Raw genomic sequence first — 18,082 nt, 5'->3', positions numbered from 1 at the left:
TACGGAGGTGTCATGATATGGAAATGAGAGCAAGTGATGTACATACTGTTTAAGAGTACCATCACTTCATTGACTAGGTTCATTAGAAATCTTACCTACCTCTAGTCAATTTCAAAATGACTTAAAAAAGTTTAAAAAATTAACTCCTAGCCATTTGTACAGATCCAGGAATGTATTTTCAGTGAAATGGTGTAAGTGAATAAATGAAACAAATGAATCAGAGAGGACAAACTGTGTCAAGGTCAGTGAAATTGCACCTGCCTTTGTACTACCATTTTTTAGATTCTGAGAGCAAACCTAGGGATACTGAAATAATGAAAGATTTATCAGAAAAAATTCATATTTATTTTTATTTTAGTCATCTTTTTTTTACATTTCTTTATGATTTAATGCTTTCAGTGAAGCAGTTATGATACAATGTTAACAAAGAGACTCAATTAACATTTGTTAAGAATACAAGTTGATGACATGTGCTAACAAACACATGCAAATGACAAACATTAATAAACAGTACACAAAAACAAAAAGAAGCTTATTAATAAATAGCATATATATATAGAAGCATTTAACTTGGTCAAAGTATGAAATACATGTGTCCTTTTTATATATGCTTACAAACATTTTGAGTGTCACTTTCTTACAAAAAACTTTTACTTCAATGACTCCTTCAATTAAATAAATTAGAGGAGTGGATGAACCTTCAAAGTAAAACATTCAGTCAAGTCCATCTTGTAGCTAAAGCTCACAAGGATTGCACCTCAGCGCATCACTTTTCATAATGCAGTCACTAGCTACATCTCAATTATTCCACCCAACAGTGAAGTGGACTGGTCATTGACACAATTCAGTAGCAGTATCAGGATATGAACAGCTAACATGTTATCATATGTAGCATTTTTGGTCATCTGAGACTTATTTGAATTGCTTCTTGCTGTTTCTGTGGCAACCCAGATGTCTCATCCAAACAATTATTCAACTATGAATTACCCACTCTCTTCCTCCCAGTAATTATCAAAGCAAACAAATTTATTTGAATTATAAAATGTGACTATTTTACAAACACAAGACAGGAATTGTTTATATGATGGTGGATGTGGTAGAGAAGAAACAGAGCCAACAGAGAACAAGATTAGAAGCCTTATAGTATTTAGTTTAATTTTCTGTTTTGTACTTCAAGAACTGCATGAGCCAATTCAATATTTTGTAGTTCTGGAGTAGGGTTTCAATCAACCATATCCATCCCTACAATAATTAGCCAAAAAGAAACATTAAAATAATAAAATACGGCATCATCAACATCACACACATGATGACCATCATCATCACCAATAGCAATCACAATATCAGTCATTCAGCATCTTTTTCTTAATTTTGTTTCATCTACAGACTTTCTTTCCTCAACAAACCAAATAAGAGTATTAAGATAGACTTGAAATGTTTTCTTCTTGTCTTCCAAAATATAACTGATATCTTTCACTATGTATGATGTCACACGAAGATTCATTTGAACTAATGCCAGTGTATTATTACTGTTTCTTTAATTAATCTCAAGGGAAACTCGACAGAGTCAATCCAGGCAGGATTTGAACTTAAAATTTAGGATAAAATTAAATAATGTTATATTACTATTTGTTAGCCCCAAAATATATGTAATTTAAAAAAACATAACAGAAAAGTATTTTCAATTGAAATTCTTAAAAAAATATATGATAAAAATAAATGATTGAAAATTATATATACTATTTTAAAAAAAGAAGTAAAAATGAAAAATATTAAGACTTGTGTTCCATATCTGTAAATATTTAGTTTTGTAAAAGAACTTTCAGATAGATATAACTGTTTCTCTTCAGAATTAAACATGGCAATCAGAATATGGTCAGTTTCTTATGAGCATGTCTCTGGTTTTTCTGCTGTCCTATAGCTTTCTCAGATACTTTCAGCTGGCTTTTGTATGTCTCAAGGTCATTAAGTTTTTCCTGCACTGATTTTACAACACTCTGATTCCTGTGTAAAAACATAAATATAAATGTTAATTTATAAGATAAAGAACATGGACATGTGTATTGCATAGTCAAATACTGGAACATTGATGATTAAATATTTCCATAAGTGGCTGTGATAAACCATTATGGACTCTTTTCTAAGAGGATCTGGTATCACATAGAGTCAATGTCTAGACAGACACAAGTATGCAGGATATGTATTCTGTTTAATATCACATGGTCAATTTGAGTTGGAGGTTCAATCATTTTGAGCATTTTCCTTTGTATAAGTTATTTATACATATACCTCCCTGATGACACTTAATCAAGAGGGTATGTTTAAGACAGATTCACTGAATTGTTGAAACAGATATTAAAATGAAAATAGTGTTAGTGGTGATAACAAGTAGTAGTAATTACAGAAATTTACAACCCTTATATTTTAAGTCTTGCAGAACTTGTGAATCAGCAAATGGTCTTAGAAAATACACTTTATCAACTATGAGCACTTGGTCTGCAGCCCTGCCAATATTATTTAGCAACAAAAGAATATCTTTTTCTACTCTGATGACCTTGCTTTAATTGCTGAGTCACTATCAGAACTAGAGGAGAAATTTCAGGTGTGGAAGCAAGGTTGACAATCAAAGCACCTTAGAGTCAACCTAGCAAAAACCAAAGTCTTAATAAGTAGGAAGGCAGACAAACCACAAATACTGATGGCCCTGCTCGATCTGTAAAAAAGGCATAGGTAGAAACTCCATAAGATGTACCAAGTGTAAGCTATGGACACAAAGAAGTGCAGCAATATCAAAGGAAAGCTAACTGGGAAGATTGTTTTTGTGTCTGGCAAATGCTCAGGAGCAATAAACACTTAAAATGTGCAGAAAACAGCTTCTGTCACATTCCAGGGGGAAAACTACAAGTAGTTGAGAGCTTCTATTATCTAAGTGACCAAGTCAGTAGTGGGGGCAGATGCTCTGAAAGTGTAGCTGCTAGAATAAGAATAGCCTGGGCAAAGTTCAGAGAGCTCCTACCTCTGCTGGTGACAAAGGGCCTCTCGCTCAGAGTGAAAGGTAGACTGCATGACGCATGTGTGCGAACAGCCATGCTACATGGCAGAGAAACATGGACCGTGACTGCTGAGGACATGCATAAGCTTGCAAGGAATGAAGCCAGTATGCTCTGCTGGATGTATAATGTCAGTGTGCATACACGAGTGAGTGTAAGCGCCCTGAGAGAAAAGTTGGATTTAAGAAGCATCAGATGTGGTGTGCAAGAGAGATGACTGTGCTGGTATGGTCATGTGTTGCGAACGGATGAGGACAGCCGTGTGAAAAAGTGTCACACCCTAGCAACCTGTGGAAGAGGTAGACCCAGGAAGACTTGGGATGAGGTGTTAAAGCACGACCTTCGAACACTGGGCCTCACCGAGGCAATGACAAGTAACTGAAACCTTTGGAGATATGCTGTGCTTGAGAAGACCCAACAAGCCAAGTGATACCATAACCGTGGCCTATGCCAGTGTTGTATAACCAGCCCATTTAAGAGTACCCTTCAATCATTGGACAATAAACTACGCTTAAGAAGACCTGTTGAGGCAAGTGAAATCATTGTCATGGCCAGTGACAGTACCACCTGATTGGCACCTGTGCCAGTGGAATGTTAAAAGCACCATTCGAGCATGATCATTGCCAGGGCTGCTGACTGGCTCCCATACTGTTGGCACGTAAAAAGCACTATTCGAGTGTGGTCATTGCCAATTCTGCCAGACTGGCTCCTGTGCTGGTGGCATGTAAAAAGTACCATTTGAGCATAGCCGATGCCAGTACTGCCTGATTGGCCCTCGTGCTGGTGGCATGTAAAAGCACCCACTACATTCTTGGACTGGTTGGTATTAGGAAGGGCATCCAGCTGTAGAAACTTTGCCATATCAGACTGGAGCTTGGTGCAGCCTTCTGGCTCACCAGCCCTAAGTCAAACCGTCCAACTCATGCCAGCATGGAAAGCAGATGTTAAACAATGATGATGATGATGATGATGATGATGATGATGACTCTAGGCACAAGGCCCAAAATTTTTTATTGAACCTGAAAGGATGAAAGGCAAAGCCAACCTTGGCAGGATTTGAACTCAGAAAGTAAAGACAGGTGAAATACCGCTAAGCATTTTACCCGGCGTGCTAATGTTTTTGCCAGCTTGCTGCCTTAACAACAAAAGAATATTATTAACATGAATATGAAAAATGTACCAGTTTTTGACTTACTAGTCTACTTGTTTTTGGCCTCCTCTCACTTCTTTTACAACAGCATCATCATCATGTTTTTATTCATTTTATCATTTCCTTTATCATCAATTTTTTCTTTTTCATCATTTTTAATCATCATCATTAATGTTTTTATCATAACTTTGTCTTCTCAATCATTTTCTTTTTCTGTTTCTCCCTCTATCTCACCCCTCCTCGACTTAATCAATTTGCATGTTATGTGTTTTAGGTCTTAACAAAAAGGTAGGAAATGCATTACTGTGAATTAAGATCAATGCTACATATAGTTTTAGGGATAGGTAATGCCCATAAAATGCAGTTTGTGACAACACTAACAGTGAAAAACTTCCTGTGCCAATTGTCTCCAGTCTCTTCTAGTGAGTTGCTAATGAAGACATGGAGAAAATAAAAAGAGGATGAAAATTATGATTCACTAATAACTGATAAAACAAATTTTATAAATTTTATATAATAATTGCTGTGAATTAAAAAAATGCTGTGTGTGCATGACAAACATTATAAATTTGATAAATGATGTGAATTTGATAGAATCAGACAGTTTTTAATAAACATTGTGTGTTTGATAAGTAATATTTAATAAATTTTGTGTGTTTAATAAAAGTTCTCTTCAGATGTTCATATACAATGTATCTCCAAATGAAAAGTATGAGAAATATGTTTAAACTATTTTAAAAAGCATATACTAAAATAGTCACATTTTCATCTCATTTCCATTTCTATTTTTCTTTTCCTTACTCACCCACACCATCACTAGCCAAGAATCTTCCAAGCACAGGTAAAATATGTGTGAGTAGGAGGAAAGAAAGAGACTTTGGGGTTGAATCCTCTGACATATGATAACGATCCTATAATAAGCATCTAGCCTGAGGCCACAAATAATAGAATGAGGTTTAAGGTATGTGCAGGTGGCAAAGGGGAGAGAGAGACTTTGGCAAAGAAAGAAAAGGAACATAAAAACAAAAACAGGAAATAGTTCATAACAGGGGAGGTAATTAAAAAGTGTCACGTCTCCCTAATTAGATAGGAGAGAAATTATTCCTCTACTATCTTTTTATTGTATGAGCAACAATTTTCTAGATAACACACGCATAGAGTTCAGAAAATTAATCACTAGGCTGGCTGATATATCAATGGTGTGAATGGTCAAGTGTGGTCAAATGATTGAGGGCAGATGGGCGAGAATGTTTAGGTTTTCCAGGATATGGTGAGGAATGCTTCTAATTCATTTGCTGGAAAGGAAAATGCATGTCATTACTGGCTAATCTTTCACCACACTACATAATACTCCACCATACAACACCATAATAAGCTGCAACACCACACTCCCTATCTAGTAATAATTAAAAACATGTCACATGTAGACTCATAACAGGATATAGGAGAAGTTGTGTAATTACCTTTACCAAAACATATAGATAAGGACACTTGAGGCAAGCTAGGAAATGATTGCAAGTTAAAATTACCTGTTTACTTAAAAAGGATTTGTCATAGGTTTAAATTTGTATAAGCACTACACAATATTACCTTTAAGAAGTTGAAATTAGTCAACATATATGTATGTGTGGATACATATATGTGTGAGTGTGTGTATGTATGTGTGCATAAATAAATATGTATGCATGTGTTATGTATGTTTATACAAATATATATGTTTGTATGTGTTCTCAGCACTCACTTGTTTATCATAGTCCTCCAGGCCACAACAGAGTAATTTAAGACAGGTTGCCCTTGGGAGGTTCTCTATACCATACTGAATCACTACTAGAACTAGAGAAGAAATTTCAAGTGTGAAAGCAATGTCTGGAAGCAAAGAGCCTTAGAGTTAATTTAGCAAAGACCTAAGTCCTAGTTAGTAGGAAAACAGACAAATCACTGATCCCTTCTGGGAGATTACTCTGCTTGATATGTGTGTAAGTAGGAACTCCATACGGTGTACCCAGTGCAAGTTATGGACATATAAGAGGTGCAACAGTATCACAGGAAGGTTAACAGAGGAAGGAGCCTTTGTGTGTAGAAGGTGTACAGGTGTGCAGGTGCATTAAACACTAGGAATGTACAGAAAATGGACTCCTTCAATTGTTGGGGAGGGAGGGATCCTTAGAAGTAGTAGACAGTTTCCATTATTTAGGTAACCAAGTTAGCAGTGGAGGAGTTAGTTCTGAAAGCACAGTTGCTAGAATAAGAATAAGCTAGGCAAAGTTCAGAGAACTAGTGCCTTTGTTTGTAACAAAAGGCCTCTCTCTCAGGGTGAAAGGCAGATTGTATAATGCCTGTGTACAAATAGTTATGCTTCACAGCAGTGAGACATGGGCTGTGACCACTGAAGACATGCGAAGGCTTGAAAGAAATGAAGTCAGTATGCTCCACTGGGTGGGTAATGTCAGTGTACATGTACAACAAAGAGTAAGTGATTAGAGAGAAAAATTGGGTATACAAGGAATCAGAACTAGTGAGCAAGATAGAAGACTCAGCTGGTATGGTCATGTGATGTGCATGTGTGAGGAAAGGTGCATCAAGAAGTACTGATCTCTGACTGTGGAGGGGACATGTTAAAGGGTAGACCCAAGACGGAGGACAAAGTGGTGAGAAAAGATCTTCAGATGTTGGGTCTCACAGAGGAGATGACAAGGAACTGAGATTGCTAGCAGTTTGCTGTGCTTGAGAAGACATGTCAAGCTAAGTAAAATCGTGGTCATCCATACATTCAAGCATCTACGTCCCTCTATCAGCTGAAACATTCTACTCTTGTGGGCTCATAGATGTTGGAGCTGTGTAAAAGCACTCATACTGATAATATATAAAAGCACTTGTGCCAATATCATATTAAAGCATCAGTAAAGTGTTACATTAAAAACTCTGTAAAGTAGCTGGCATTAGAAAGAGCATCCAGCCATAGAAACCATGCTAAAACAGATAAATGGAGCCCAGGTTGCTCTCCAGCTGGCCAGCTCCTGGCAAACCATCCAATCCATGTCAACATGGAGAACAGACATTAAATGATGATGATGATGATGAAGATATATATATATATATTCATTCATGTCATCATCATCATTTAACATTTATGTTCCATAGTGTTAGGATATGTTTATGCATGTGTGTGTGTTATGCACACACACATATACACATATGATTATTGCTTTCTAATCTCATCTTCTATTTCTGTAAAGAATAGTTCACAACATAAATAAAACCACTTTCATCATTGTTTCATATCTGTACACACACATACACACACACACACACACACACACACACACACACGCACACACACAAACATTCACACGAATGCATACAAAATCACTGTTTTTTAATATTTATCTTGTATGCTATCACGAGTTGGATGGTTCCACAAGATCTAACAAACTGCAGGACAGCATCAAACCCCAAGACCTGCTTTGGCATAGATTCTACAGCTGGATGTCCTCCCTAATACCAACCACTTTACAGAGTGTACAAGATGCTTTTTCATGATACAAACACTAATGAGGTCACCCATTAATGGTGGGGGGGGGGTGTAAAAGAGAGGGAGTTGGCTTTATGCCAAGTGTTGACAGGCAAATATGGTAGAAGAGACAGAAACAGATACATTGCTTTAGAGGAGATACATGGCTATGCTTGCTGGAAGGAGAGGAAATGCTGGTGGTGATAAGGTGTCAGGGTGTACCTGAAAAGTATAAGAAGAGGACTTTAAAGAGAGAATAGAGACAGAGGATCAAAGAGCTTGTGAGAGTGTGAAAGAATATTGACAGGTGATAAAATATGAAGATAAAGGTGAATGTAGTGAATGGTGAGCAAAGGAGGGAAAATGAGAAGGTTAAGGGAACAGTGTAGAAAGAAGCAGAGGGTCCAATTACTAGAACAAGGAGCAGCAGCCTAGAAGAAGAGAAAATATGAAAGAAAGAGAATGTAATGAATATTTACAAGAGATGAGAGAAAGAACTTAATATAGAATAAAAAATAAAAATGAACAAGAACATCAAGAAACCTGGAGACATACAGTTGAATGTTACAACATTTCATCATCATCATCATCATCATCATCATCATCGTTTAATGTCCGCTTTCCATGCTAGCATGGGTTGGACGATTTGACTGAGGACTGGTGAAACCAGATGGCTACACCAGGCTCCAATCTGATTTGGCAGAGTTTCTACAGCTGGATGCCCTTCCTAACGCCAACCACTCTGAGAGTGTAGTGGGTGCTTTTACATGCCACCCACACAAAGGCCAGTCAGGTGGTACTGGCAACGGCCATGCTCAAAATGGTGTATTTTATGTGCCACCCGCACAAGAGCCAGTCCAGGGGCACTGGCAACGATCTCGTTTGAAAGTCCTTACACAAGTGCCAGAAAGGCGATGCTGGGCACAGGTGCCATCACGAGCATGAATATTGTATGTGACCATTGTGAAGTTCTTAGATTTATAAATGAAGCTCTGAATTCTTGCCAGAATGGAAAAATGATTCCTCGACTCCAGCCTTAACCAGAAGAACTGAGAAGATTTTTTTTTAATGAAAATAATGCAGAATCAATCACTTTCAGTAAAAATATTGGGGGAGCAGGTAAGTCAATTACATCATCTCCAGTGCTCAACTGGTACTTGTTTTATCAAACCTGGAAGGATGATAGGCAAAGTCAACCCCAGAGGAATTTGAACTTACAGCATAAAGACAGTAAAAATATTAAGAACTACAATTGTGTCTTTTCTTTTGCTTCCTTTGGAGTAAATTTAAGTACCCATGAAGGACAGGGTCCTCATTGTTTCAAAGTTCATGGACAAATTTGCATACATGTGTAACTCTTCATCTTGAAAATCAAAACTCACAATACAATATGATCAGTTATATGTAATAGGTGCTAATGAAGCATTGCAACCTGGGATGGAAGTTCAAGATTGTTTACTTCTTGACATAAAGTGGAAAATAATAGATAACAATTTACAAAGTATAAGAATTACATAGCTTCTATAGATGCTGTTTGCTGAAAATGCAATTTCACTGCTATCTATGTGGACTTTTACATCATCTAAAGAACCAGATACTTCAGAAAAAAAACACAATTCTATCTTACAATTTTCAAAATAACTGTAGAATTTCCATGGATACTACTACTACTACTACTACTACTACTACTACTACTACTACTACTACTACTACTACTACTATTACTACTACAATTGATCTCTCTTTAAACATGTTTATTACATTTCAAGTTGTACTATCAATGATTGAAGACTCATGGAACAATTTTACCGAATTTTTTAAGAACTCATTTATGCATGTATATCAATATGTGTGAGATTATTGTGCGTGTGTATGTGTGGGTACAGTTCTAGTATATGGTTGATTAGATATAAATAGATTCACTGACTGTTTTTGTTCATTGTATTTTTTTTTTATATATAGTTTATGATTGTGTGTGTGTGTGTGTGTGAGAGAGAGAGAGAGAGAGAGAGAGAATAAAATCATACATACATATGTAAATATACATAAAACACAAGTTTGGATTTACCCATTGTATTCTCACTAATGCTGCAGTTGGCCAATCTTCTGCCATTCACACAACACTGGGAAAATTTTTTTTTCTTTTGTGCTTAATGTTGAATTGTGTGTTGATGTTTGTGTGTATACTGATCTGTGAGTAAGTCTCTCACAATAATGACAATAGATGTTTGCTAAGGTTGCACATAATGAAATTACTACCAAATGATTATTATTTCTATTATTGTTGTCATTTTTATTTTTACTATCAGTGCTGGTATTATAATCATTATTACAATCAACATTATTATTATTATTATTGTTATTGTTGTTGTTGTTGTCATTATTATTATTGCTTTGTGCCTATGTTAGAAATCAGCAGTGTTGGTGGTGGTGGGAACTAGTAATAATATCAGTATTATTATAACCTGTTGCTGCTACCCACCACCTTCATTTTGTTCCACAACTTGCTTCTTGTTGTAGTAGAACCAATTTCTAATTCTTGAGGAACGATTGTTGTGTAAATATTTGTAAGAGCCTATTTATCCCATATATACCTGTTTGAATGTGTGTGCGTGTGTATATTTCTATTTATACATAACATATTACACACACACATGTATGTAAATATGATAAGTTTCTCAAGTCAATACCTTTGTCTGCAAGCAGCTTTCGTGTATATATATATATATATATATATATATATATATATATATATATATATATATATATATATATATATATATACACATGCTTTATGTATGCTGTTTCTTGTTCTTGGATTGTAGCTACAAGAAGTGGTTCTAAAGAACTTAACAGTCCCTGAAGTTTTAATCATGATGAAGTATGTGTAATGATAGTACAAAGTGCACATATATCTCTGAATATATATAAATGAACAAGATAAAAAGAGTAGAGAATACTTATAGTTGGAATTACTTATTGATTTGCTTGAATGTGTGGTTCAACTCTTTTGCTAATCATTTGAAAAGGTTAATATTACAGAATTGTTATTTTGCAAAATTTACTTTGACAAATATTCTTTAAAATCAGAAACTCAGAATAATGACAAGTTCTTTGTCACAGCCTTAGGTTAAAAGAAGCATATTTGTGTCATATTTGTTTGTATGTACCTTTTATCATGGACAAACACAATCACGTGGTTTCCATACTGTTGATTCTTCAGTATGAATAACGAATGCTTTTACAGCCTACACTGGTAAAGTTGAAAGTTTACTTTCACATTCGCTTTTTGTTTCATTTATGAGACAGAACTTTTTTTAGCGTATTTTATATAGTAATTATAATAAATTTGACCAAACACTGCAATATTAAAGAAAAGTCAATGCATGTTATATATGAATGTTTATTACAAACAAATAAACACAATTTGAGTGTGTGAACTTGTCTCTTGACAGAGCTACAGTACTGAGATCAAGCAAAGGCAAGATTGAGTGGCTAGCATCTAGAATATTATTAGATGCTCACAGATCTCTATGTCAGGCAATGTGGTCCGTGGTATGTAAAGCCTTGCATTTTGTAAAGGGTTGGATGTGGGTAAGAACAATGATAATCTCAAAGAGAGTTTAGGTATTGACAAAACCAACTGAACATTCTATTCAAGAAGACTTTGAACTTGGGTATTAAAGACAAATTTCAGAAATCCTTAGCCTGTCAGAACTACAAAGGAAAGAGTGAGGATCATTGCAAATCTGAGAAGCTCTAACAGCATGGAAGTGCTGTCAGCCAAGCCTGTCTGAGATACATGCAAAATAATGAAACCAATCTGTATACATTCATTCAATGTCTAATCACAATTGACTAGTAAAGTTATGTAGAATGGCTGTTGTTGCATGTAGAACAAGTCCTGATCTCTCTCTCTCTCTCTCTCTCTCCCTTCTCTTTCTCCCCTCTCTCTCTCTTTCCTACAAGTATGTCTTAACTATAACTCCAGCGGTGAGCATTTGACAATCTCCATTTAAATACTGACTTCATAAATACGATGGTAGTGAGACATGGTCACTGAATGCAGAGAATGCGCAAAGGTTGGAAAGAAATGAAGCCAGCAAGCACCACTTGATGTGTAATGTTAATGGTACATGAGCCAAGAGATGAATTGGATATAAAAAGAATCAGAAATAGTGTGCAAGAGAAATGACAGTTTTGTTATGGACATATAATATATATGGATGGCCACAGCTAGATAAAGAAATACCAGAAAATCTAAGTGGAAAGAAACTATGGAAGCAGAAAACCAAAGAAGACATGGGCAGAAGTGGAGAAAGCTGACTTCAAGATGTTGAATCTCTCAGAAGAATAACATGAAAGGCAACAAATGGTGAGACACTATATGCAAGCATGGAACTGAAAGCATAAAAAGTTGATGATGATGGTGATGAACAGAGATTACCAATTTTACTTTTTCACTAGATACAGAAAGCCTTGTGTGTGTGTGTGTGTGTGTTTGTGTGTGTGTGTGTGTGTGTGTGTGTGTGCTTGTGAATATATGGGGGGGGGGGGCACGCACACAAATATGCATGTATGTGTACATGCATGTGCATATATACATAAGACTTTTTTTTATTGATCTTGCAGTATGACAGAATCTACAAACAAAAAAAAGTGAGATATGTTTCATAGAGAGATAGGAGACACTTATCCATCTGCTATATTTTAGAGGAAAATTACACATCCATAGCACTGCGGAAGACACTTAGTTCTTATAGCAACATAACTCCAACAATATTACAAAATAAATATTGAAAACAAGTTGGTGAGGGGATCCATCAACACATTTTTGGAGACTGACTCATTTCCAACATTTTATTGGTATTCACTACATATTAACATAACTATAAAAAGCTTCTTACATATCTCCAGTATCATACACACAATGCATAAACATATTAGTAAAAAAAAGTCCCATATCTTAAAATTAATAAATTTCAATGTAACAACTATCAAACAGATTTAGGTGAATAAATGCTTACCGGTCTTCATTTCTTGAAATGGACTGACGCAGCTTTATCATTTCTCGGTCAACCCTTCGTAGTTCTCCTTCAGTTTTCATAAGCTGTGTGATAAAAAAAAAAACAAAAAAAACAATGTTTAAGAGAGTAAATGATAGTAATGATTTCTTTTGCAGTTGAACTGCTTTTAAATGGAAAGTTAACATGATTGCATTTTGACCTGTATATTACTGATACACACACACAACAAATATGTATAAAAGATTATTAAATAACACAAGATAAATTGTTGAACTCAAGAATGAATAAAGGTATATAAAATAATTCTTGAATTATTGAAACTATATCTGTTTCTAGAGAGGATAGATTAGTTGCTTGCTGCAGACTCCAAATGAGAAGGGTAGATAATCACAAAAATAAAGAATTTTCCAAAATAGACATGACATTGCTTACCCAAGCCATAAATGAATTCTACTTATTTGTTGTATACATTGAAGTGTCTTGTTTTCTGAAGATAAAGTAGGATAATTGCTGTGCTGAGGCAGAAATACATCAATAGCCCATCTTGTTTTCAAGACAAGCAGACTGTGTTTTCCTTAATAGCATCAATTTAAGAGAATTCTTGATACTTTAGGTTATTTCTTCTAAAGTTGGTACCAGAGATAGTTTCAATAAATCAATAATTTACTTTATATACCCTCATTCATCTTTAAGCTCATTTTCATTTCATTTGTGTATATATTTGTGTGTATATATACACAGAGAGACATATTATACACACATATTCATGAGCATATATATACATATATACGCACACACACACACACACACACACACACATACTTATATGTTGCAATTTTGTAAAGTCATTAGAACAGAGGATAGAATGCCTTTCAGTGTTTATTCTGAATCTCAATATACTGAGTTCAAGTTGCACTGAGATCAACTTTAACTTCCAGCCCTTCAGGGTTGATAAATAAGATATCAGTTCAGCATAATGATTAATTCTTCTCTTTCAGTAAGAAATCACCTGTAGTTGGATGTGAAGATGGAGAGGGTATGCCAGGTTTAAAATGCCTGAGATACACTGCATCTCATAACACAGTGACCCTATGATTCCATTGAAGACCTAAAGTAGTGCACACACACACACTCACTCTCTCTCTCTCTTATTAGCAACAAATGAGAGAAGAAATATTGGTTTCAAATTTTAGTAAAAGGCCAGCTATTTCAGGGGATAAGATAGGTCGATTATATCAACTCCAGTGCTCAACTGGTGCTTATTATATCAACCTCAAAAGGATGAAAGGCAAAGTTGACTTCAGTGGAATCTGAACTCAGAACACAAAGACAGATGAAATGCTGTTAAACATTTTGCCCAGCATGCTAACAATTCTACCAGCTTGCCACCTGAATAGGAGAAGAGATATTAAATTCAAAAGCAGAGTGCATTAGTTTATTTGGGGCTCATCTGCTGGCCAGTTAGTCTGGAGTTTCTCTGATGTGTAGTAACATGAACTGTTGTTCTCCTCAGTCTCTCTATGAAAGCATATACACACACAAACATGCCTACACACACACACACACATGTATATATATGTGTGTGTGTGTGTGTGTATGTAGAAGGTTGAAAAGGAACACAGAAGTTCATATGTATAAGGAAAATAAGACAAGGTAGAAAATGATAAAATAATTTTATCATGAAGAACATTTTAGTACCGGTTTCAGTCATTGTGACTTTTTCAACTTAGAGTAAAGTATGAAGAACAATTAAATTAAATGAAATGTTTTTTTAAAATTATTTCCATAGTTTTCCAAATGCAAGGGACATTTTCCATTTTTCTGCCTGAGTCTATCTCTCTTTTTTCACTCTTGTGGGTTCTGGGAAGTTAGCAGCAGCTAGATTGATATGAATTCTTGTCTTTGATTGTTTAAGCAGCAGTAGTAGTAGAGAAAGGAGGAGATGGAGGAGAAAAGAATGCGGGAGTAGTATGACGGTAGCAGGATGTTAAATGGTCGAGTGACCTAAAAGTGACACATTGTGGATGACAGTAGTGATTGGAATTGTTCTGAATAAATTCTTGAGGTGATTGTTTTGAATGCATCATTTTTAATATTTGCGAGGGTGTTATTCAAAGACCCTGGTTAATATGTCATTTGTTGTGGATGCATTCAAAAGGGGTTTGTATTTTGTGATAAAGAATGACTCTTCACTAATGCATTGACTACAGGTTGTATCATCCTTGAATTGATAGAGGGGAAAAATTCTGAAGATGGGTTTTTTGTTATTGGTGCAAAAGTCGATGTGTTCACTGAATGCTATTTTTCAGTTTTTCAGAATTTTGATCTGGGATCTGTGTAGAGCCATCCTTTGACATACACTCTTTTTTGTTTGGCCTATGTATTGCTCTTAACACCCAGAGCAGGTTAATACGTATATCAGGTTCTCCGAAGCACATGTGAAGTTGCTTTCCACTGTGAAACGTTGTCCCTGTTTGAAAGAGAACTCTGATCTCTCAATAAGATTGATGTATATACCACAGTTAGGTCTTCCACATTTTTTTACTGATGGCTTCAGTGTTGTTGAACATACTTGGGCTTGTGTTTGGAAACTTTTCATAGATTTGGGTTGTCTTTTGCTTTTTATGATGGTGTGTGTTTGGAGGATTAAATTCATTCTGTGCTCTGTTTTTAGTAGGGGAATGTTTTGGAGGATGGTGTCGAAGGCTTCATTGTTAAGAGGGTTGTGCATGGGGATGTATGGTAGGGCTTTGGGTTGTAAATCCTTCTTTAATTCTGGGATGTCTGAGTTTGTGGATGTTGAGATGAAGGGAACATTGAAAGTATATGTCAATTAGTGATGGTGGGTAGTTCCTGGTGTTGAGTGTATCCTTTAGTTCATGTAGTCATGTCTCCCTGGTACTTGTATTAGAAACTATAGTACAAATCCTTTTTGCTAGGTTGAAAGGGATATTCATTCTAGTGTGTCTGGGGTGGCATGAGTTGAATGGTAAATATTGCTTGGAGTCCATGGGCTTATAGTATATATCTATTTCTATTTAGTTGTTAGATTTTTTAATGAGGATGTTGAGGAAAGGAAGTTGTTGATGGCTATATTCCATTGTGAATTGAACGCTTATGTCAAGTCCTGCTCTGAGTGTCGAGAGCAATACATAGGCCAAACAAAAAACAGTGTACATCAAAAGATGGCTTTGCACTTTTAGGTCACTTGACCATTTAACATCCTGCTACTGTCATACCACTCCCGCATTCTTTTATTATTATTATTATTCAGTAGTTTTATTTTTATAACATGCTTTCACTTCACTACCGAGCGCAGTTCTGTGTGCCTTGGGTATGTGCTGTGGTTTGCTGTGATGCTCTTATGGTTAGTGTATTGAAAGTGTTTTGCGTAGGATGTGTGCAGTGCCCAGTAGTGCAATTTTCTGTATGTTATCTATATTTGTAAGTCCTGGTGTTTTTGTTATGTATTTGTCTGAATATTTTTTTATTATACCTAAGGCACCTACTATGATAGGAATTGTTTCTGTTTTTAGATTCCACATTCGAGTTACCTCTATTTCCAGGTCTTTGTATTTTGAAAGTTTTTCCATTTCTTTTAGAGAAACGTCGTCATCTGCTGGTATTGATACATCAATTAGAAAGCATTTGTTTTCTTCATGATCTTTGACAACTATATCTGGTCTATTTGCCTTAATTTCTCTATCTGTGTGTATTGGCATATCCCAGAGTATGGTTGCTTTCTCGTTTTCTGTGACCTTTTCTGGCGTGTGTTTATACCATCCTTTTTCTGTTGTTATTCCATAGTGTTGGCATAGCTTCCAGTGCATATAGGTCCCAGCTCTGTCATGTCTGTGGATATATTCTGGGCAGCCAGATATAATATGATTTATTGTTTCTTGTCCATTGTCACATATTCTGCAGTTACTTTTTGTTTTTCTTGTGTTTTGTGGCTATTTGTATTAGTTTTCCTTGCTTCTGAAGTAGGTATTTTTGCAGTCCTATGGTGGTTATTTTATAATAGTTTTCCAGCTGTATAAGACCCCTACCACCTTCTGTACATTGTATATATAGACTTTCTATGTCAGATTTTGGGTGGTGCATCCTAGATCCTGTCATTATTATTATTATTATTATTATCATTATTCTCTGCCAATTCCTTTCTCTACTATTACTGCTGTTTAAATAATCAAAGACAAGAATTCATATCAAACTAGCTGCTGCTAACTGCCTAGAACCCACAAGAGTAAAAAAGAGAGACAGAGACAGACAGTAAAATGGAAAATGTCCCTTGCATTTGAAAAACTATGGAAATAATTTTTTTAAAAAACATTTCATTTCAATTTAATTGTTCTTCATACTTTACTCTAAATTGAAAAAGTCGCAATGACTTTTTCCCCTCTATCAATTCAAAGATGATACAACCTGTAGTCAATGTATTAGTGAAGAGTCATTCTTTATCACAAAATACAAACCCCTTTTGAATGCATCCACAACAAATGACATATTAACCAGGGTCTTTGAATAACACCCTCGCAAATATTAAAAATGATGCATTCAAAACAATCACCTCAAGAATTTATTCAGAACAATTCCAATCACTACTGTCATCCACAATGTGTCACTTTTAGGTCACTCGACCATTTAACATCCTGCTACAGTCATACTACTCCCGCATTCTTTTCTCCTCCATCTCCTCCTTTCTCTACTACTACTACTGCTGCTTAAACAATCAAAGACAAGAATTCATATCAATCTAGCTGCTGCTAACTTCCCAGAACCCACAAGAGTGAAAAAAGAGAGATAGACTCAGGCAGAAAAATGGAAAATGTCCCTTGCATTTGGAAAACTATGGAAATAATTTTAAAAAAACATTTCATTTAATTTAATTGTTCTTCATACTTTACTCTAAGTTGAAAAAGTCACAATGACTGAAACCGGTACTAAAATGTTCTTCATGATAAAATTATTTTATCGTTTTCTACCTTGTCTTATTTTCCTTATATATATATATATATATATATATATATATATAGTCAGAGTCTGTGATAAAATAATTAAGCTTAGATTAGTGCTGCAACATGGATTAGTAACCATTATCTTGGCTTATGCCCCTCAGCCAGGGCTACCAGATGAACAGAAAGACTGATTTTATGACACCTTCTTGCAGACTACCTCATTAATTAATAGCAGGGACCTCCTCTTTGTGGCTGGCGACTTCAATGGGCATGCTGGACAACATGCAGGGACCTTCCATGGTGTACATGGTGGCTATGGATTTGGTTCCCTCAATGAGGTGGCAATCAGGCTGCTGGAGTTCTGCAATGCAAATGATCTTATGGTC

General features: G+C 35.6%; 1 protein-coding gene across 3 annotated transcripts in view; it reads right to left on the bottom strand.

Annotated features, from left to right (window-relative positions):
- Nucleotides 1-322: 322 nt before the first annotated feature.
- LOC106868904 (zinc finger CCCH-type with G patch domain-containing protein) overlaps nucleotides 323-18,082 on the bottom strand; it is a 273,920-nt gene continuing 256,160 nt past the window's right edge. For all 3 annotated transcript variants that reach the window (XM_089349318.1, XM_089349317.1, XM_052966289.2), the window contains 2 exons: nucleotides 12,739-12,821; nucleotides 323-2,004 (listed from right to left, as the gene is read on the bottom strand). In XM_089349318.1, coding sequence (XP_089205444.1) covers nucleotides 1,866-2,004; nucleotides 12,739-12,821 — 222 coding nt within the window. In that variant the 3' untranslated portion in view covers nucleotides 323-1,865. The remainder of the gene's footprint in view (nucleotides 2,005-12,738; nucleotides 12,822-18,082) is intronic.

This window comes from Octopus bimaculoides, chromosome 3, assembly GCF_046866305.1.
Source record: "Octopus bimaculoides isolate indiv1 chromosome 3, ASM4686630v1, whole genome shotgun sequence".
NCBI classification, from domain to species: Eukaryota; Metazoa; Mollusca; class Cephalopoda; order Octopoda; family Octopodidae; genus Octopus; species Octopus bimaculoides.
The sequence above is the reverse complement of the archived record's forward strand: the minus strand, read 5'-3'. Positions and strand labels throughout refer to the sequence as shown.